This window comes from Sabethes cyaneus, chromosome 3 (genome assembly GCF_943734655.1).
Source record: "Sabethes cyaneus chromosome 3, idSabCyanKW18_F2, whole genome shotgun sequence".
Classification (NCBI taxonomy): Eukaryota; Metazoa; Arthropoda; class Insecta; order Diptera; family Culicidae; genus Sabethes; species Sabethes cyaneus.
Genome location: NC_071355.1, coordinates 188,918,972 through 188,942,096, shown reverse-complemented (window position 1 = coordinate 188,942,096; position 23,125 = coordinate 188,918,972). Strand labels below are relative to the sequence as shown.

General features: G+C 40.5%; 1 protein-coding gene across 4 annotated transcripts in view; it reads right to left on the bottom strand.

Annotated features, from left to right (window-relative positions):
* Positions 1 to 23,125, bottom strand: part of LOC128742235 (dual specificity tyrosine-phosphorylation-regulated kinase 2) — a 95,063-nt gene that overhangs the window by 20,046 nt on the left and 51,892 nt on the right. For all 4 annotated transcript variants that reach the window (XR_008412251.1, XM_053838525.1, XM_053838526.1 and 1 more), the window contains exons 3-6: positions 22,400 to 22,563; positions 22,059 to 22,336; positions 1,412 to 1,550; positions 1,108 to 1,279 (exon numbers count right to left, since the gene is read on the bottom strand). Coding sequence is in view for 3 of the 4 variants with exons in the window: in XM_053838525.1 (XP_053694500.1) it covers positions 1,108 to 1,279; positions 1,412 to 1,550; positions 22,059 to 22,336; positions 22,400 to 22,563 (753 nt within the window). In the remaining variant the exon portion in view is untranslated. The remainder of the gene's footprint in view (positions 1 to 1,107; positions 1,280 to 1,411; positions 1,551 to 22,058; positions 22,337 to 22,399; positions 22,564 to 23,125) is intronic.

Below are 23,125 nucleotides of genomic sequence, written 5' to 3'. Positions count from 1 at the left end.
AGAAGCCGCAAATCGCTTTCGACCTGGTCGAGCCCTCGTGCACGTTGGGCACCCCTATTCCTGGTGCCGGTGGGGTTGTTGAAGAGGACTATTTTCGTCGCACTGTCGTCCGGCATCCTTACGACGTGTCCGGCCCACCGTAGCCTGCTAACTTTCGCTAGATGTTCGTTGGGAGTCTCCCCAAGCAGTGCTTGTAGCTCGTGATTCATACGCCTCCGCCACTCTCCGCTTTCAGTTTGTACTCCGCTAAATATCTTCCGCAGCACTTTCCGCTCGAACACGGCTAGGGCGCGTATGTCTTCCGTGAGTAGCGTCACGGCTTCAAGTCCATAAAGAAGTACCGGTCTAATAAGGGTTTTGTACATTGTTAGCTTCGTGCGGCGGTGTATGCTTCCTGATCGTAGCGTTTTACGAAGGGCAAAGTAGGTAATTCTTACTCATTTGTTCCTTTTATTGTGTATACACAGAACGAAAAAGTGCATCTCACATTCGACGTAAACTGGAATCCGATACATTTTTCCGTTAAATAAAACGTAAATAGCCCAAACCGTTTTTAAAGATATATTTTTACATCAAGCCAAACGTAGTAAATAAGCCTTCAAATGAAATCGCACATAATTTTATATGATTCACGATGTTCCATTTATATGCATGTCAAAAGACGTAAAATTCAAAAAAAAAGTGAAGTGTGTAGGTCACTTTGCTTTTTCTTTTTCGGGAAAAGTAAATGTTTAATGTGACAAATCAAAAATAAGATAAACTGATAATCTTTATCTTAACTAAAAATATCGGCTAGGCGATGGTGTCATGCTATAAAATATAATAAAACATGCTATAATGTATTTACAAATCATAAGAAATAATTCTTCACTCTAAAAACTAGGAAGATGGGCAACATCCTGCTTTTAGACTATTATACAAACTCATCTACCTTTTTAGTGCCAATTGCATCTGTAATAGGTATTGTACATATGACCTATGATGCGCAGCCAAAAATGCTGATCACAATTTCAATTGGATCAAATTTCGTTACATACCGGAATCGTTACGTACGAAATCGAACACGTACGTGTGCCGAAATGCTAAACGCCAAAAGGGCCAACCTACCTAAGCTCCACATATCGATGGCCGGTCCGTACGTCAGTCCCAGGATGACTTCCGGTGACCGATAGAAGCGGGACTGGATGTAGGTGTACACTTTGCGGTGCGAGTAGCATGAGCTGCCAAAATCGATAACCTTTATCGAGCTGCTACCTCGCTGCTTCAGCAGAACGTTCTCCTGCGGGAAGGCGGAAAAAAGAAAGCGTAAGCACATTATGATGGGTGGGTGATACGAGAAAAGGTTCCGTTTTGGTGGTTCTAAATTTGGTGACTCTACTATCAGCTGCTAACCGGCTAATGCTAAACTTACGGGCTTTAGATCACAGTGAATGATGTTCTCCTGGTACAGCAACCGGAGGCATTTGACTATCGAGTTGCAGAACCTTCGAATAAGGCTCAGACTGAATCCTTGGTAGTTATTCTTTCTGATGAGTTCGTACAGGTTGAGGCTGGAATGGCAAGAAGAAGGGAGACGGATAAAATCAGATCCGATTATTATTGGCAGTTCCGTGCGGTGGAGTCATTTCGTTTGGTCGGCCAGCACGGCAGCAGCGCGCGCGGTGGCTCTTTTGTTGTACTAGATTGCAAGCGAATGATTGGGCACAAATCACGATTAAACTTTGTGTTCCCGGCAGCCCGGAACGTTGTTACGGGGCCGAACCGAAACGGCTTTAAGTGAAATTTCGGTTTTGTCTGTTGTTTTTTTTTGTTTGTTTACCTTTATCGCCTTAAACTTTGCAGTGAGTGACATTGTCCCAAGAACAGACCCGTTGCCATGAACGTGAACATGAAACTCACATTTCATGTTTCGAGGCAATATTTCACAAATTGTTTGCTTTTAGTTTTTATGGAGGCAACCCTTGCTCGGGTCATAAAACGTTGGAAATTATTGTATATGCTAATCAACAGCGTAATTGTGGCTTAATTTTTAATTGATTCATACCTACTATCATTGGAGGTAGTATAAATGCACGACTCCAACGTTCGTTGGAAGTGAGGATTGCTTCCAAACAAACAAAGATAGACAATAAAAATATGACACAAATGGGCTTAGCAACTTCCAACAAAGTTTCTTTTTTTAATCAATTATCAACAAAAGCGTTAGCGCACTGAGCCCCGTGCTGTGTAGGTTGTCGTCCTCCCTAAAGCTTCCCAGGAAAACCCTGCGGACTAACTTTTAATTTCGTTCAAGTTATAAACTCTAACCGGAACCTTACGAGAGTTTGACTGTTTGACATTTTCCGCGGGAAGCGGAAACGGGCCTAACTTGTAATGTTTCATTTTTTTCTGTTGCTTTTTTGTGGCGTTGTGACAGCTAACTGTGCCTTGTGCAATCCATTAAAACTTAGTACATAAAAGAGGAATAGAATATTAGTTGTAGCAAGAGTTACGGCCGCCGAGTAAATGTCATCCAGGTTAACCTTTTCAACGGGTGAGTTGATGAATATAGAAAATACGGCCTATGCTACTTTGGGTTCATCAATGTTTGGGCATGCGACCTGCTTTCTGAAGAGGGGCTTACTTTTAATTTACTAGTTACGAGTTCTCCGTTTCGACAATGTTACTTATGAAAAAAACAAATGAGTAGTTAGCAAGGAGTGTCAAGCTTATTATTCATTAGTAAAGTCAAAAAGACAAAACCAAAAGCATTCTCTGCGGATTAGAAACATTTTCGAACAGCGAACTCGTAGATGTCAAAAGTGGCTCACAAGGAGTTTTCTGATTCTGCTTTAAATTAACTACAAAACAATTTAATTTTCGGAAGCTTGTATATTGGCTAGCACAAACCAAGCGTGATTACAGCTAGTTCATCGCGTTCATTAAGCTATTCACATGACGCGATCAACAAGGTCCGTAAGGACCGCACGGTCCACAAGGACCGCAAGTTCCGTAAGGACCGCATGGTCCACAAGGACCGCATGGTCCACAAGGTCCGCAAGATCCATAAGGTCCGCAGGGTCCACAAGGTCCACAAGGTAGGCAAGGTCCGCAGGGAACACACGGAGGCAAGGGAGCGCAGGGTCCGCACGGCAGAGGTCCACAGTTAATCACACACGGCGGGGAACAGCAGGAATCAAAGCACGGCCCACAAGGACCCTATGGGAAAGAAATGGTAAATTTACGCCGGAACTATGCTGCACGTTCTTCAGAACTACTTACACAAGGTCCACAGGGGAAGGAACATGGCGAACAGCAAGATCTTCTTGGCATTTTGAAAAATTTAACGTTTCGTTTGCTGATTTGGAATAATTCAAAACGGTGTCTGTTGAAGTCGGTCTTGAAGTTAGCTGGATGGCTTCCGAAAATTTGAAAAGTTTTCAAACTAAGAAATTTTGCTTCTGCTTGGACCGAAAAATCTAGGTGGAATGAATTTGTTCAACCGTATCTTTTGATGCGGGTTGCTTCGATTGAAAAAATTGAAGTTGTATAACCTGGCCCATGATTAAAGTACATCAGGTTTGCTTCTCCGTGACTGTCCATTTTCTGTGACGCCACCGCCATTGTGGAAATGTAGAAACAAATAAGCAGTTTTCTGCATCTTCTTGAATTCACAATTTGCAAGGATAAGGCCGAAAGAAGCAAAAAACAAAAACGAAAATTTTTCCGTATTGTTCTTAAAATACATAAACGTTATTATCAATCGAATAATGATTCCAGAAATTGACCGGCAGAATTTTGTACAACTAAATGTATTGCAATTTGGTTGTCCGTGTATTGCAATTTGGTCAATCCTTCTAAAGAACTTCTTGGCCAAATCATGTATTTCTTGGCAAACTATGAAAGTTTCTGCATCCTTACTTCCTCCGGAACATTAAACTTGTGCTGGGCGGTGAAGTACAGTAGCCCCGGAAGCTGCCGGAAGTCCGCCTTGACGTAAGTCTCATCATTTATGATAATAACACTTATAAGAGAGTTAAGGGCTTTCCAGGTGCTTCCGCAAAACAAATTCGCGACGTTGCTTTTCGGGTGACGCCATTTTTTCCAATTTTTGAAAAACTGACCGCGGTAAAAATAAAGTGTAAACAATACACTCTAAAACTACTTCCACTCAAATTTTCAAGAGAAAATACCCTATGGGTAATTTTCTACAGCGTTTCTTCCGTGGTGCATTTGATGTGGGACACGCTTTAATCTTTGCATTTGGTCTATGTTACAACATTCCAGCAATCGTAGTTGCTTCCATAGTAACCGCCCCTGCATTGAATGCCAAAACCGAACTGTCCCCTTTAGAAAGTTGTACTCACCAGCCACCATTACCGCTCGCGGAAAGCTGGATAAGCCTCAAGGTGCGCTTAGATGGGACAAATTTTTAACAATATGTCGCTTACTACATGCAACGCACGACTTGTTGCACGTTGTTGCTTCTGTCGCTAGCTAAGCATTTGTGGCACGTTGCCAGGGTTACCTAGAAACATCGGTCAATATCGGTCTCTCAGTATATTTTTTGTTTGGTCTAAAAGGGTAAAGGTTGAAGATCCGTAGAATTATTTGATAATACTTTTAAAGTTCTGTACTTCAATCATTTTTGTTGCCGCCGCAAAATATAATTGGCAACTCGGATAACGCAGTTGACACTGCATTATGATGGTGTCGATACTGCCATCATCATCGTCATTGATACTCGTCGTAATCGTCGTGGCTGCTGCGTCATTAGTGTAGTATGATAAGCCAATTTGCAATAAAACATTGAAATATTTTCTTTACGATTTGAGTGTAAAAGTTACAAGAAGGTAGTAAGTTCTACGAAAAAATTAACACTAATGAGTTCTTACAATAAAAGGTGGATTTAGTTTAGCAGATAGTGCGGAGCTTACGTTAGCCTATCATCCATTGTTCTCAACTAAGTAAGGGTCCATTGCTCCTTGTCGATAATTTATTAAATCCATAATCCGCAGGAAAGTAAATTGTTGTTAGGAAAAGTAATTTGTTGAGCCAAATTTCGTTGGTACGTGGATGCCCCAAGTAGTGAAGGAAACACTGAATTGTGAGTGTAACACGATCCTAATTTATGCAATCTCTTAAAGATATTTAATTCCAGCTTTGAAACGAAAGTTATCAAATCTCAGTATTTTCTTGTCCACTGCCAACAATATTGCTATTTAAACCAGCAATGTAGCCATGTTTTCAAAATGAGTTGAATTTCTTCTAAGATTGTGGAGAAGATTTTGCCGATCAAGCCACCGCCTTCCATAGCCCACCGAAATGTGCGTCGCCGGATAGATGGAAATACTACATAATTCCTCGTTTAACAAATTCATAGTGGCAGCTTGGCTATGGGCCTTATTTTTAAATATATCAATCAAAATCAATCATAAATTTGGTTTTTGGCAACAACGAAATTCATTTCGTTCTCGGAATAATTACACGGTGTTACACGGAAAAAATACTTCTCAAATGACCTAGTGTACGTTGTTAGTCACACCTAGTACATCATAAAAACACATTTGAAATCTTCCTAACACCCCCAAAATTTAAAGTTATTGCAAAAAAACGTTTTTTGGCTAGGTGTACACATACTATCACGAATAACTCAATAATTTTTCAAGCAATTTTAAGTTTTTTATACATTTTTGGAAAGCTTAGAGGATAATCTTTCAGGATATATATACATTCACTATGGTTCTATAAAAGTTAGACGAGATTTTTTCAATTAAATATGAAATTTAACTAAAAAATTAAAATTTTTCTCACTTTAGGGGTCCTTAAAGTGACCTTAAATATGACCCACATTCCTAAGCTCAACATCACTTATTTTATATTCAATCTTAAGGCTTTTGGTCAAAATTTCAGCCAAATCGGTCAACATTTGCAGATTTGAGACCATTTTTAAGAGTTGTAGAATTTGTTGCTTCTCATACATCACCCGCCTAATCTTACATCGTGTACAGGATGCTCAGTTGTGAGTTAATTTTTTAGTAGTATGGTGTCGACTTGTATTTGTTTGTAGCTTTTTTTGGGAAATGGCGTATGTAGTCAAACCAAAATCGTAACAAATTTTTAGTTACTCTCCGACGTTTCGCTTTTATTTTTAAAGCTTTTTCAAGGAATCGATATAAACATTGGTATTTTAACTATTTGACAATTTTTAATATTTATTTGTTACTCACTAACTAGTCTGTCCGTTGTCTGAATGATTTTGTCTGAAAATGCCTAAAATTGTCGCTGCTGTCTTATGTTTCCATCTTAGGTTCCTGTATGTGATGAATTTGATTGTAGATTTTGTTGTTTTAGTCGTCTATTGCTAACCTGTAGTTTGTCATTTGTTGTGAATTTTTAGTATCTTTCGTCACTATTATTTTTGAGTTTTGTTCTGTTTCTGCACTATCGGTCTAAGAGTCACCTGGTTCTACAATTACTGTTTATGTGTGTGGATTTGTTTGGTTTGGCACTAGGGTTGTGGGGGTGTTCTTGGCTTTATTTTGTACAGAAAATAGTATTCCGGCATATATACTATTTAATCCTTCTACGTCTGTTCGTTTGTTGATTGCGTTTGGACTGTTGTATATGTGGCACATCTCTAGTATGGCTAGTGATGATCTTTTATAGCTTTAGTCTAGTATTTTGGTGGTCGTGAGGTCAAATCTATGTTTTTCGTTTTGTATATGAATGATTCAATGATGCACTAGCGCCAGCAGTAAGCTGTTGTCACTGCAAAACTAATTATCTTCAATGAGCCCGGAATGTAGGCACTAGCGAGAAGTTATCCATCAGTGTCTCTTTTCTTGTCTCTTTTGATCTGTTTTTGAAAAGCATTTAATCGCTGTGCTAGCTATTTCGGCCTGTCGGATTTAAAAAACACAGGCACCGCTATAGAAAATGGGGTCAATTTAGCCGCAGCGACTTCATCATTTCTCGCGACTATAACTCAAATTCAGCAGCGTTTTATTAAGATCAACATACACGCCGATATTCAGTAAATATTATTTTAACAACTGGTATAAAAATCTTGTCTCGAATAAATATAGTTTCAACGTAGTTCCTGCATATTGTTCAGGCTACCGCTTAATGGGCTGGAAATACCCACCCGTACCCTACGTGGATACCCCAAGTAGTGAAGGAAACACTGAATTGTGAGTGTAACACGATCCTAAGTTATGCAATCTCTTAAAGATATTTAATTCCAGCTTTGATACGCACTAATAAACGCAAGCTATCAAATCTCAGTATTTTCTTGTCCACTTCTAACAGTACTGATACTTAAACCAGCAATGTAGCCATGTTTTCGAAATGAGTTGAATTTCTTCTAAGATTGTGGAGAAGATTTTGCCGATCAAGCCACCGCCTTCCATAGCCCACCGAAATGTGGGTCGTCGGATGGATTGAAATACTACATAATTCCTCGTTTAACAAATTCATAGTTACCGCTTGACTATGGGCCTTATTTTTAAATATATCAATCAAAATCAATCATAAATTTGGTTTTTGGCAACAACGAAATTCATTTCGTTCTCGGAATAATTATATCATATCAGTCTACTTTTGTTTTCGACTAATAAACAGTTCCGAAGCAAAAATATTCCATCAAGAAGACTGGCAACTCTGCCAAAAGTTGAGCGATAGTAACAACTTCAACTTTTGTCGGGAGGGGTGCACTGTTGCTTCTCTTAATCCTCCGTTACTCGCGCTGTTGTAGTTTGTACAACGTCTGAGAACCGTTAATTTTATCTCGGTGTATCTATAGATCCTATCCTTAGGGTTGGGAGTACCGACACTATTTTTAAGAACCGGTATTTCGGTACTGAGAGCATCAGTACCGGTAGTACCGGTTCCAGTACCGGTACTCATATGTGTTGAAGAATTATAAAATTTATTTATAGCAAGAACCGAAAAAACTCATTTATTTATTTTAACACTGATTTCTTTTCGTGCTACTAGATAGAGGCAGTAGGATCGTTGCACTAGCCCCATAATTGTCCTGTACTCTAACAGCCGGCTGTGAAGTCTGTCGATAAAGAAGGGCCAAGTCTTAGAAAGACGTTTGAACCCAAAACTTTGCTTTTTTTTTGTCTTCGAGATTCGACTTTGAGATGCCCAGAATCCATTACAAATTTGACAGTGTAACTTTGCTTATGGAAGATATACGAGCACTTGCCTCATCTGAATGAAAGGTCGACTTGAGAATTTGTCTATACGCTCAACGAATTAGCGACAAATAGCTCAGGTACCCAGGACCGAGTGCAATAGAGACAAATTCTTGCAAGGGTATGAGCCACCCTGGCTAGTTGAGAACCCTTTAGATGAGAAGGAGAAGGATGCACAGGACATTCAATGCATTGTCTTCCATGCCAAAACGAATCTTAGTATTATAATTGCCAGGCCCTCTTGGAATCTACCGACTTCACGTGAATGATACACAAGGCATCGAAAAATATAACCAACGCTTTGCCTGTCAAGGGCAAATTGAAGGAAACCGATTTATTTCAAAAATTTCTTTGGTATCTTGGTGTAATCGAATTCGTTGAAGCCACTGGAACTGCCTTGAAGTACTGAATTTACTCTGTTTATCGCTCTTCGTCTCTTTACTAATGAATGGTTTCTGTTTATGATGATCAATGCTAATAATGATGAACATTATGGAATGGAATTTCCTTGATAAACCAAACTACTGGGCTGATTCTTTTGTTGTGTAATTGGTCAGTAAACTTCGTAGAAGGCAATATAGGTGTAGTGGTTAGCATTTATGCCGAGGACCTGGATTCAAATCTCAGCCCTGTAGAAGTCAATAGTGACTATCATCGAAACAAAACACTTCGTTGTATATTACAAAGTTATCAGGGATGATTATCAGTTTTAATTCTGCTGCAACGGATATGAATTTCAGCATCAGCGCCTGGAACCGAAAATACCGGTATTCTCGAATGCCAGTACCGGTATTTCGGTACCGGAAAATCGGTCGGTAGTACCGGTATTACCGGTTCCGGTACTCCCGGTATCCCAACCCTATATCCTATCCTATCCTATAGGAATTCCAGCAATAAAGAAAATTACTGTTTTCAGCAAAGTTGATCCGCAGGGCAAGATCTTTCAAACGGTGGAAAAAGTTTCATAAGTTTTTCAACAAGTGGCATTATTATTCGAGTGAATTCTATTAAGTTTTGGCATGCCTCTAAATCGAAGTTGGCGCGAGTAACGAAAGGTTAATTGTCATTTATATGGGCGCGAGAAAGAGATGCCAGTCTTCTTGATGGAATGTTTTTGCTCGAAGCTAGCAGTAATCGTTCGTTCGATACGCTTGCAACTAATTCTAAATGTCGCTGACAGCTCGAAAATGTACTGTACTGCGAAAGTAAAACTCTTGTCTTATCCAACTCTCCCACTTGTTGTTGCATTATTGTTGGTTTCGATGGCATTTTGCTCAACCTTGCTGTCACTTTCTCTACCATGCGAGTTTTCCACGAGCGAGAATGGTGACCGATTTTGAACTGTATGAAATGTCCAACTGGAACAAATTCTACCTGTATAAAATGTCAAAAACGACCGAAAGCTCGTCGCCAGCTCAGAGGTTACAAACAATTGTGTCATTACCCTATGTCTATGAGGATAAACCGTGATTGGAAATTCTACGTAAAAATAAAGTTATCTATTTATAGACGTACAAAAAGCGCCGATAGCAAAAACCATTTTCTTCATTTATAGACTTACACTGAAAGCATCCAAAAACCCCAAAAACCGACCTCATTTTAGCGAAAAAAGAAATCGTGAACTCTACCCATTCTAACAATCATTTTCTGTGAGTGCGCGTCTGTGTGTGTGGGCGTGTGAATCTATCTGCGTGGCGAACGGCTTCGTTCCGTTCGATGCGACCTTAACCTAGACCGCACTTCGCACACCGAACCAAACCGAAACCGACCCAAATCTAATGATTTCGATGAACTTGATTTTTCGTGTTAATAACATAAATTGTTTGACGCCATTTCGCTCGCTCGCTCGCCCACTGCTGGCTGTTCCCACGATGACGGCACCACTACGTCCAACTGGTGGCCTAGCCGGCGTATCCTTGCTTTTCTTGCAGTGCGGGCAGGGTAGGGAGGATTTTGGGAACTTAGGGTGGTTCAATGTTACGCTCTCGGGAAGTCCTACTCCTACATTATGCACAGGCGGTTGTTGAATGTTTTAGTTATGAAATAGCTGGGTGAAATCTAGCTTTCCAGTTGACCACGGCTGGTCAAGCAGTCGCAAGTTTGAATCTTGACTGACAGTAACTGTTAGAGTCAGTTGACCGAGCAAAAACAGAGTGTAAAGTTCCGAAACTGGAATGTAGCACCTCCTAGGCTTTGCTTCACTATCTGGATGAAGTCAGATGGCTTCCATTAAATGCTGAATCGGCCTAATCGGAATCGGTAGTGCGAGTGATGCCTTTATAAATAGAATTTTGCAAGTCTATGAAGGAAGCCTGCCATGGCGGTGATTATATTTTTTGTAGGAATTTCGTGATAAATTCGTCCTAGCGTAAGGCGAAAATAATGCATTGAATTCGCGAAGCAGTTTTTGGTAGAGAAAGTATAGCTTTTGCTATGTTTTGCTAGTTTAATGATAATTAGAGACTGTTGATATTTCTGTCGACTTTTTAACCCTCAATTGATCAACCGGGTACACCTGTACCTTTTTCATGTTTCATACTCCGATTTCGGCATGTTCTTTTTGAAATAATGTCTAAGGGCTCATGTTCCTCGCTATTTAGACGAATTTGAATAAATTCAATCATCTATTCTAATTTATCTATCTATCTTATCATCTATCATCTAACACAGCGTTTCCCAAATGGGGGTTCGCGAACCGCTGATCTAACATGTTGAAAAAAACTTGAGTTTTGGACCGTCAAAGTCTAATACCCCGATTTTGACCAACCGGGTAGAGGTGTACCCACTTAGCAATTCCATGATAAAGAATGCTCCGATTCAGGGATAGTTCGATTATTTGATAAAGTTGTATATGGGACATTTGTAGAAGTAGTTATAATCTAAAATTTTGCCAAAAAATTTTTCTCTCGTTTATGTTTTTTTTTCGAAGATTTGTTCATGGAAAATAATCTATACCTATAAAGAAGGATTTCTGTCTGTCTGTCTGTCTGTCTGTCTGTCTGTCTGTCTGTCTGTCTGTCTGTCTGTCTGTCTGTCTGTCTGTCTGTCTGTCTGTCTGTCTGTCTGTCTGTCTGTCCTGTGTTCCTTATAGAATCAAAAACTACTGAACCAATCGGCGTGAAAATTTGCATGTAGAGGTTTTTGGGGCCAGGAAAGGTTTTAGTGATGGTTAGAGACCCCTCCCCCCACTAAGAGGGGGGGCTCCCATACAAATGAAACACAAATTTCTGCATAACTCGAGAACTAATCAAGCAAATAGAACCAAATTTGGCATGTGGGTGTTTTCGGTGACAAGAATTTATTCTAGGGTAATTTGAGACCCCTCCCCTCTTTATAAGGGGAATTATAACTCCTCTCCCCTTTAAGAGGGGGGGTTTCCATACAAATTTCCTCATAACTCGAGAACTAATCAAGTAAATGGAACCAAATTTGGCATGTGAAAGTTTTCGAGGGCAAGAAAATTTTCTATGTTGAATTAGGACCCCTCCTTACTTTAAGAGGGGGGCTCCTGTACAAATGAAATACCAATTTCCTTATAACTCGAGAGCTAATCCAGCAAATGGAACCAAATTTGGCATGTAGGTGTTTTTGGAGGCAAGAATTTTTTCTGTGATGAATAAGAACCTCTCCCCACTTTAGGAGGGGGGGCTCCTATACAAATGAAACACAAATTTCCTCATAACTCGAGAACTAATCAAGCAAATAGAACCAAATTTGGCATGTGGGTGTTTTCGGTGACAAGAATTTATTCTATGGTAAATTGAGACCCCTCCCTCTTTATAAGGGGAATTGTAACTCCTCTCCCCTTTAAGAGGGGGGCTTCCATACAAATTTCCTCATAACTCGAGAACTAATCAAGCAAATGGAACCAAATTTGGCATGTGAAGGTTTTCGAGGGCAGGAAAATTTTCTACGGTGAATTAGGACCCCTCCCCACTCTAAGAGGGGGGGCTCCTGTACAAATGAAATACAAATTTCCTCCTAACTCGAGAACTAATCAAGCAAATAGAACAATATTTGGCATGTGGGTGTTTTTTTTGGTGACAAGAATTTATTCTATGGTGAATTGAGACCCCTCCCCTCTTTATAAGAGGAATTATAACTCCTCTCCCCTTTAAGAGGGGGGGCTTCCATACAAATTTCCTCATAACTCGAGAACTAATCAAGCAAATGCAACCAAATTTGGCATGTGAAGGTTTTCGAGAGCAAGAAAATTTTCTATGGTGAATTAGGACCCCTCCCCACTTTAAGAGGAGGGGCTCCAGTACAAATGAAATACAAATTTCCCCATAACTCGAGAACTAATCAAGCGAATTGAACCAAATTTGGCATATGTGTGTTTTTGGAGACAATTTTTTTTTCAATAATGAATTGGGACCCCTCCCCACTTTAGGAGGGGGGGTCCTATACAAACGAAATACAAATTTCCTCATAACTCGAGAACTAATCCAGCAAATGGAAAAACATTTGGCGTGTAGGTGTTTTTGGAGGCAAGAAATTTTTCTGTGATGAATTAGGACCTTTTCCCACATTAGGAGGGGGGGCTCCAATACAAATGAAATACAAATTTCCCCATAACTCGAGAACTAATCAAGCAAATAGAACCAAATTCGGCATGTGGAGGTTTTTGGAGGCAAAAATATTTTCTACGGTGAATTAGGATCCTTCCACACTTCAAGAGGGGGGGCTTCTACACAAATGAAATACAAATTTCCTCATAATTCGAGAACTAATCAAGCAAATGGAACCATATTTGGCATGTGGGTGTTTTTGGAGGCAACCATTTTTCCCATGATGAATTAGGACTTCTTACCTTTTTAGGAGGGGGGGGGGGGCTCCCATTCAAACGAAATACAAATTTGCTCATAACTTTAGAACTAATCAAGCAAATGGAACCAAATTTGGCATGTGAGAGTTTTAGATGGCAGAATTTTTTTTCTGTGGTGTATTACGACCCTTTTCCCTTTTAAGAGGGTGGGCTCCCATACAAATGAAATACAAATTTCCTTATAATTTGAGTACTAATCAAGCAAATGGAACCAAATTTAGCATGTAGGAGATTTTTGAGTCTTGAATTTATTTTATGATAGTTAGAGACCTCTCACCCCTGTGGTAGGGGGATATGGACTCTCATACAAATAAAACAGAAATTTTTGTGACTAATCCAAAAACTAATCCAACTCGAGAAATTCGAGACTGTTCCATAAAACATTAATCAATAACAAGACCACAAAAACTATCTATAGTAACACTAGATCATTCAGGACGAGCCGGTCGCGAGTGTTGCCGGTGACCCGCCGTCGGAAGCGCCGCCCACTGGGGGGCTTGCAAAACTCGAGATAGTGACAAAGATCATCCGAGATTCATGATTTATGTACAACACAGGTTAATTTGTGGCAATACGAAGTTTGTCGGGTCAGCTAGTCTATACCTATAAAGAAGGATTTCTGTCTGTCTGTCTGTCTGTCTGTCTGTCTGTCTGTCTGTCTGTCTGTCTGTCTGTCTGTCTGTCCTGTGTTCCTTATAGAATCAAAAACTACTGAACCAATCGGCGTGAAAATTTGCATGTAGAGGTTTTTGGGGTCAGGAAAGGTTTTAGTGATGGTTAGAGACCCCTCCCCCCACTAAGAGGGGGGGCTCCCATACAAATGAAACACAAATTTCTGCATAACTCGAGAACTAATCAAGCAAATAGAACCAAATTTGGCATGTGGGTGTTTTCGGTGACAAGAATTTATTCTAGGGTAATTTGAGACCCCTCCCCTCTTTGTACGGGGAATTATAACTCCTCTCCCCTTTAAGAGGGGGGTTTCCATACAAATTTCCTCATAACTCGAGAACTAATCAAGCAAATGGAACCAAATTTGGCATGTGAAGGTTTTCGAGGGCAAGAAAATTTTCTATGTTGAATTAGGACCCCTCCTCACTTTAAGAGGGGGGGCTCCTGTACAAATGAAATACCAATTTCCTCATAACTCGAGAACTAATCAAGCAAATGGAACCAAATTTGGCATGTGTGTGTTTTTGAAGACAAAATTTTTTTCTATGATGAATTGGGACCCCTCCCCACTTTAAGAGAGGGGGGGGGGCTCCTATACAAACGAAATACAAATTTCCTTATAACTCGAGAGCTAATCCAGCAAATGGAACCAAATTTGGCATGTAGGTGTTTTTGGAGGCAAGAATGTTTTCTATGATGAATAAGAACCTCTCCCCACTTTAGGAGGGGGGGCTCCTATACAAATGAAATACAAATTTCCTCATAACTCGAGAACTAATCAAGCAAATAGAACCAAATTTGGCATGTGGGTGTTTTCGGTGACAAGAATTTATTCTATGGTAAATTGAGACCCCTCCCTCTTTATAAGGGGAATTGTAACTCCTCTCCCCTTTAAGAGGGGGGGCTTCCATACAAATTTCCTCATAACTCGAGAACTAATCAAGCAAATGGAACCAACTTTGGCATGTGAAGGTTTTCGAGGGCAAGAAAATTTTCTACGGTGAATTAGGACCCCTCCCCACTCTAAGAGGGGGGGCTCCTGTACAAATGAAATACAAATTTCCTCCTAACTCGAGAACTAATCAAGCAAATAGAACAACATTTGGCATGTGGGTGTTTTTTTTGGTGACAAGAATTTATTCTATGGTGAATTGAGACCCCTCCCCTCTTTATAAGAGGAATTATAACTCCTCTCCCCTTTAAGAGGGGGGACTTCCATACAAATTTCCTCATAACTCGAGAACTAATCAAGCAAATGCAACCAAATTTGACATGTGAAGGTTTTCGAGAGCAAGAAAATTTTCTATGGTGAATTAGGACCCCTCCCCACTTTAAGAGGAGGGGCTCCTGTACAAATGAAATACAAATTTCCTCATAACTCGAGAACTAATCAAGCGAATTGAACCAAATTTGGCATGTGTGTGTTTTTGGAGACAATTTTTTTTTCAATGATGAATTGGGACCCCTCCCCACTTTAGGAGGGGGGGTCCTATACAAACGGAATACAAATTTCCTCATAACTCGAGAACTAATCCAGCAAATGGAACCAAATTTGGCGTGTAGGTGTTTTAGGAGGCAAGAATTTTTTCTGTGATGAATTAGGACCTCTTCCCACATTAGGAGGGGGGGCTCCAATACAAATGAAATACAAATTTCCCCATAACTCGAGAACTAATCAAGCAAATAGAACCAAATTCGGCATGTGGAGGTTTTTGGAGGCAAAAATATTTTCTACGGTGAATTAGGATCCTTCCACACTTCAAGAGGGGGGGCTTCTACACAAATGAAATACAAATTTCCTCATAATTCGAGAACTAATCAAGCAAATGGAACCATATTTGGCATGTGGGTGTTTTTGGAGGCAACCATTTTTCCCATTATGAATTAGGACTTCTTACCTTTTTAGGAGGGGGGGCTCCCATTCAAACGAAATACAAATTTGCTCATAACTTTAGAACTAATCAAGCAAATGGAACCAAATTTGGCATGTGAAATTTTAGATGGCAGAATTTTTTTCCTGTGGTGTATTACGACCCCTTTCCCTTTTAAGAGGGTGGGCTCCCATACAAATGAAATACAAATTTACTTATAATTTGAGTACTAATCAATCAAATGGAACCAAATTTGGCATGTGGGAGATTTTGGAGTCTTGAATTTATTTTATGATAGTTAGAGACCTCTCACCCCTGTGGTAGGGGGATATGGACTCTCATACAAATAAAACAGAAATTTTTGCGAAACAAAAACTAATCCAACTTGAGAAATTCGAGACTCTTCCATAAAACATTAATCAATAACAAGACCTCAAAAACTATCTATAGTAACACTAGATCATTCAGGACGAGCCGGTCGCGAGTGTTGCCGGTGACCCGCCGTCGGAAGCGCCGCTCACTGGGGGGCTTGCAAAACTCGAGATAGTGACAAAGATCATCCGAGATTCATGATTTATGTACAACACAGGTTAATTTGTGGCAATACGAAGTTTGTCGGGTCAGCTAGTAACGTATATATTTAATTTTAATTTTATTTCACCATCTTCGACTATGTCGTACAGATTGTATACTAGATAACTAATTTAAGCCTCGGATTCTAAACACATTTCTAGACAGAGTAAAATCGAACAGATTACAAATGTCGTTGAAGGAACGCAAGTAAATATTAAAACAATTATTCACACCAGAATTTGTTCTGTGGAATTCGATGGCCAATGACGGTGGATTTCGAAGCCGACGAGGAAGTACATTCCACGGTATCTGGTACAGGAGTTCCGGGCAATCCATATTGCCTGTTATAAGGTTGAATATAAATAGACGCTGCTGTTTGACGCTCCGGACTGCGAGTGTATCCAGGCTAATCAGTTGACTACGGTCTATGTAACTGGGAAGATTGACTGGATCATTCCACGGTAGCTGACGCAAGCCGAATCGGATTTTTTTTCTGAATTCGCTCAATCGCAAGGATCTGTGTTACGTGTGCAGGAGCCCAAACCGGGGAAGCATACTTCAAAACGCTGCGTACGAGAGAGCAATATAGCGCCTTGAGGCAATAAACGTCAGTGAATCCAGACGCATGGCGTCGCATAAAACTAAGCACGGTGTATGCTTTAGCAGTGACTTTACTTATAATCTCGTCGAACCTCAATTTAGAGTCGATAGTAACTCCTAGGTCGAGAATAGAGTTAACACGTTCCAGACCATTCGATCCCATGCTGTATTGATGAAGAAAAACAGTGTTACGGAGACTGTATGATATTACTTTACACCTATTACTGTTAGCACGCATCCCGTTGTCACTGCACCAGACTAGCAAACGATTAATATCCTCCTGTCATGCGACACAATCGGCAGGGGCAGCAATCACCCGAAATTTTTTTAGATCGTCGGCAAACGATAATTTCGATGATGACAGCAGCTCGACCAGGTCAATAATATAAATTATAAAGATGAGCGGGCCAAGCACACTGCCTTGAGGGACACCAGACGATATGTCAAATGTTCTGAAGCGCACGGAGTTTACTGTAACGAATGCTTTGCGATCGGATAAGTATGCGTAAAGCCATTCGGTAAACCATGAGGGAAATCCGATGCAGTTCAGTTTTTCAATAATGAGGTTGTGTGGTACAATATCAAAAGCTTTCGCAAAATCAAAATAGATCGTATCCACTTGCCGCTTAGCTTCTTGCTCACGTGATATCGCTATGACGTAGCACATAAGATTTAATGTTGTTGTGCTTCATAAATCCATGCTGGCTGTTAGAGATGATCGGTGCAACTGAACTGTATATAGTTGTATGGAGTAGTTTTTCGAAGACCTTGCTGAGGCTGCAAAGTATGGATATGCCACGGTAGTTGGCGACCGATTTGTAACTTCCGGACTTATGGATCGGCACGATAGACGCCATTTTCCATGCATTTGGAAACGATCCACTACTGATTGAGCGGTTAAAAACTGCGGTAATCGACAATGCAAGCGAAACTGCGCAGTTTTTTTAAAATACTGGTGGTAGACTGTCTGTTCCGGGTCCTTTCGATGAATCGAGATCTTCAAGAGCTTTCCGAACCTCGTCTATAGAAAACTGCACTAGTGGTAGATTAATATCACGGAACGATATATGCTCGAAGCAGTTGTGTCGCTGGACGGGTGATGCTTTACCAAATACGCCCTCGAAAAACGTAGCGAAAAGATTAACTGATTCTGAGCTCGAGTGAGAAGTTGTTCCATCGAAGTTGACCGACGGAGGAATATTGTTGCCAGTTTTACGTTTCTTAACAAAATTCCAGAAACAGGAGGGGTCCTGTTTAACGGCAGACTGAATCCTTAGCAAATAGTTGTCATATGTTGCGGTAAGGACAGCTTTGTACTCATCCTCACGCTCCCGAAGTTGATCTCTATCAGATTCGCTTTTAGTAAAGAAATATTGGTTGCGCATTTTACGGAAGTTGTTACGAAGGTTTCGAAGCTGAGGGGTCCACCACGGTTGCTTGAAGTTGGAGACCAACGCTTGCCTTTTTTTGGGCACATGTCTAGTGATAACACCTCAAAGTGAATCATAGGCAGCAAGTAGCATCTGGTCAACTGAGTCAGTGTTAGAAAATCGATTGTCCCACTCCATGTCCGCAAAAATAGAGTTCAGCAGATCATAGTCACATGCAGAGTAGTCAAATCTGATCTGATCAACTTGGTCGTCAGATATTGTCGCGTCCATCTCGTCAAGTAATAAAATGAATGGTTCGTGATGATAGTTGACAGGCAACAGTGGAGAGGGCGGTGCTACTATATCAATATATTCTGGGGTATTGGTAAATACCAGGTCCAAGAGCCTACCATTCGTGTAGACAATATGATAAATTTGTCTCAAGCCATTGGAAAACATTGCGTCTGTAAAATGTAATTCAATTTCAGCTGAGGCACTCGAAGCAATATACCCATTAATATTATCGTTGGCCTTCCGCTTCAAGTCAGGTAAATTGAAATCGCCTATTGACAAGATTATGTCCGATTCTTAAAGACAATCCAGACAATATTAAAAGCAAGAATAGATTTGGTTTTCACGTTTAAACTTTAAGTACAAATGCTTAAAACCTGTGTGTTCTTTGATTTTACATTTTTGTATTTTTTTTTTGTTCGAATCGGTTGGGGGACTCATGGTGAAAATGGCGATTTTTTAATAAAATCCAATGTGGCGACCAAATCCAAGATGGCCGCTAAAAAGTTTTTTCTCCATTTGAAAGCCCTGTTCTTCTTCATTACAGAACTGGGCTATTAGTTAGTTGTTTCATGGCAAACTTATGAAATATCACATGATATCGAGGGGCAAGACACTGTTGAAAATATATTACTTTTCCCTATGGAAATATTTTTTCAACCTTAATCTTTTTACCGTTCCCACCCTAATATAACCTAAGGCCCTATAAAGGTATACATTTGAAGGGCTTTAACAGGGCCTAATATGTTAATATTATGGTAATATTATGAAGTGTCTTACCCCTCGCAAGGTTTGCTCAAATATCAACTTGTTTTGAAACTGTTAGGCCCCTTGGCGGACGAGGGGTCCACTAATTCTTATTTTTTAACCATTTTCAACCAATTAAGCGCAAAAGTTACAATATTTGAAGACCTCGTGTCAATAGTGGGCCCGTTTCAGCGAGAATTACTCATAATTTGAGCAAAAAAAAAATCAGTTTTCCAATTATATCAGCCCAAAATTCATGGAGGGGCTGATATAATCAGAACAATACTGTACTTGTTAATCACCATATTTAGGCAAACAGTAAACATGTTGCTTCGGCTCAAAACATTACAAATGTGTTGCGTGTTTGGCCCCAAGTTGGTTGCTTCCGAGGTATCCCAAAACTTGGAAGGTATCTGTGGAAAAGGTGGAAAGTGACCATTGCTAAGGAACTATTGGCCATTCACTATGTGCGTGAAGCAGTGCATAGGTTGGTTCTATTTAAAGCCTAGTATCGACCTGAAAAGAAATGGGCAAAAAGATAGGCCAAGAAATGCTAAAGAAAAGATTTTCCGTTTGCGATTTCTTTACCAGTATGCACCTCACAAGAAATATTGTTTTACTTTCAGATGGCGCAGTTTTACATGCTAGTGAATTGAAACGTCACTTTTCCGTACGGAATAATAGCCGGCGTAATTATTACCACAAGAAAAAATGACAGATAATTGCTTGCCTTGCAGTTGTCAAAATTTCTTCGGTAAATACCAGGATTTTTTCTTGAGCTGTTTTCTTTTCAGCTGGATACTAGGCTTAAGAGACAGAAGAGGAGTTTGTTAAAAAGTGCAAAAGGCAGATAGCCTTGCACTATTTTTTTTGGAAAACACTCCATTGAACTGCCGTTCAATGAGTACACAAGAGAGCGAGTTGTGCGCACATAGTGAATTCAACATCACAGCAATCAGCGAAAAATCGAGCATAGAAAATGTGCTAGCTGAAAAATCATTTAACTTTCATTTCTCGACCCAAGCGGAGGCAAAATTTTAAGTGGAAAACTAAATTGAAGTTTTTTTCGTTTTCGGACGTTATTAAGTTATCTTCAAAAGCAGTTTCAAGTTGACCACAGATTTTTCAAATCAGAAGGCATATCAGAAGAGCAATACTGAAACATGGGTTTTTGCACAATGTCATGCTGTTCTCCGTGTTCGATTCCGTGCGGACCGTGTGGACCATGCGGACCATGTGTAAGTATTTTGTAAAATGCTGAATGCTACCACGAAACTCACGAAAACCGTTTCATTTCTTGGTTACAGGGTCCTTGTAAACCTTGCGGACCGTGCTGTGATCCTTGCTGTCCACCGGTGTGTGGACCGTACCAGCCGTGCTACGGAACGTGTTCGCAGATTGGCTGTGCGCCGTGTGGACCTTGCGGACCTTGTGGACCCTGTGGGCCATGTGGACCATGTGGACCCTGCGGACCTTGTGGACCTTGTGGACCCTGCGGACCATGCGGACCGTATGGACGCTGCAGAGACTCGAACAATTGCTGTTAAATTTTAATCACGATGCGTTCTTACTAGACACAATATAACACTTCCGAAAATGAAAATCAGTTTTTACTTTATTGAGAAGCTTGAAAATTTCCAATGTTTACCACATTTTTCACAAAATGACAATGATGAAAGATTTTTTTAGTTTAACATACCTATTAGTGAATCTTGTCCCCACTAAGTTAATACATCGTTTGTAGCACCGGAAAATTTACTAAACTGGCCGTAACTTTTTTATCTCTCAATGCTTTATCACCAAAATTGGGAATTTTCCCAAAAATCTTTTCTATTCCTACAGATCGTGACCATATGGCACACGGTCCCGAAGATTTTCCGCTGATCTTTGGAGGGCTGCAACATGGCTTCTTTAGATAATTTGGTCAAATGTTTTAAATCTGTTTGAAAACTGTGGTCATATCAGTTGCTTTGCTGCTGTTATGGGCCGTGATACGTGCTATCCGGATCTGGGAGGACACTCTGAATCCGGAATCGGTTCCCATAAGGGGATATTTCATTATCATATAATCGCCTCGATACTGCATTCCGATCGGGCTCGTTCCGATCAGAAACGTCCCGATCAACGTGTGTTTTAGGAAGCGCAATTTTTGATCGGATCCGGCTCCGATCGGTAGAATAGAGTCTAGAATAGAGTGGAATAGAGGCGAATATATCATGTGGCATATCAAAATGCATCAGCAATTGACAAAATAGCGATTAACAATCATTTCATGCCACTCAATGGCCATGAGACCGATTCCAGTCCCCGAATAATTTCCTTTTCTAATCCAAAGCACGGAACGGGTTTTGAAGGAACTTGTCCAGGAACTGGGTTAACAACAATCCACAAAGATTTATGAACTAGGTATTCAAGTTCAGTGTGCATTTTTCATCAATTCATCTAATCATGCAAGCAGGCTATGAAAATTGTCTGACTATGGAAAAAAGTCATTTTAGATTCCTTTTTCGGCCAGAGTAGAAGCAAAATTTCAGTGAAATAACTTGTAAAGAGTGAAGAACATCAAGATGCCTTGTTCACCACGCAGAATGTGTAGGCCATTGGTAACTCCCAACATAAATCAAATTTTGACTACAATTATCCTTGCATTTTATTCGCCCGTCACCCACAGATTCGTTTCCGCTGCGCACCCAGCTGCGGACCGTGTGCGTGTCCATGCCCGGCCAAATTCTATCCATGTGTTCCCTCTGTACCCAGTTTTCCCTGTGGGCCCTTTTGCTCGTACACTCCCTGCGGTCCTTGTTGGGGACCAAACGGACCGTGCGCCCGTATCGAATACTACGATCGATAGTTTTCGCCGATTTGCAATCGTGATTCGTGCCTTCACTGGTGAAAAACAAAATGCCTGAACGCCTACACTTACCTCATCAATTCAAAGCTGATGCACAGATGATTGCGGAAGTAAAAGTAGTCTAGCATATGTATCACATTGTACGATCCATCCGAGTCCTTCTTCCGCAATTCGTCCAATATTCTCACCTCGACCAGAGCCTGATGGTGGAAGCGCTTCTTGTTGCGGATAATTTTGACTGCAACGTGCTGATGGGTTTTGTGGTCCAGCGCTCGGATGACCTGCCCGAAGCTACCCTTACCGATGACTTCCAGAATTTCGTACCGGTAGCAGATGTGATCATGAATAACCTATTCCAAGAAACAGGATTATGAGTGCTTAAATCTGGATCGGAATAAATTGAAATAAATTACCTTATTATAGCTTCCATTGTCATCATCATAACCCGAGTTGAGAGCAGTTCCCGGTTTGGCATTGAGTTTGCAGGCTTCGAGCCCCAGGTAGTAAATTTCCGGATATTTCTCAATTTCCTGCTTCTCGTAGTCCGTTAGTCCGGCTCCGTGGTACTTTAGTGCTTCTGTTGAGGAGTAAAACATAAGATGGAGTACATTAGCTAACCGAAATGCATCAAAATATATTTCCCTAACGACACTGGATAAACAGATAAAGCCAACAGATTTGCATAATATTGCGAAATGTTTGCACCTAGAATTATTTTCATGAAATTTTAACTCTCTCAATGGGACATTAAAAATAATAGCGCACAGAGTCGCGCTTTCGCTGCTGTGTTTCTCATTGAAGGGAAAAATTGATAGTGAGCTTTTAACCCTGATTCGGCTCTGCCCGCAGACGTCAATTTTCACCGTGAAAGCATCCATTTTCAGTTTCCCTTCCGTGCCAGCAGCATGCCAGTGCATAACATTACAACTTGGATGGAAATTCTGTTGCATGGTTCATATGGAATTCTAAAGAGCGAGCGGCAAGCTTGCGCTTGCTTTCCTTGCTGGGCTTTCGTGCTAGGAAATCATGAATTATAAACACAATCAAACACGAAAGTTACTTCCTCGCGGTTTCCGCATCCGCGTTCGGTGGCTCCAGAGGTCTTATTTGATAGTCATTTTATTCCACTAGCTGGTTCC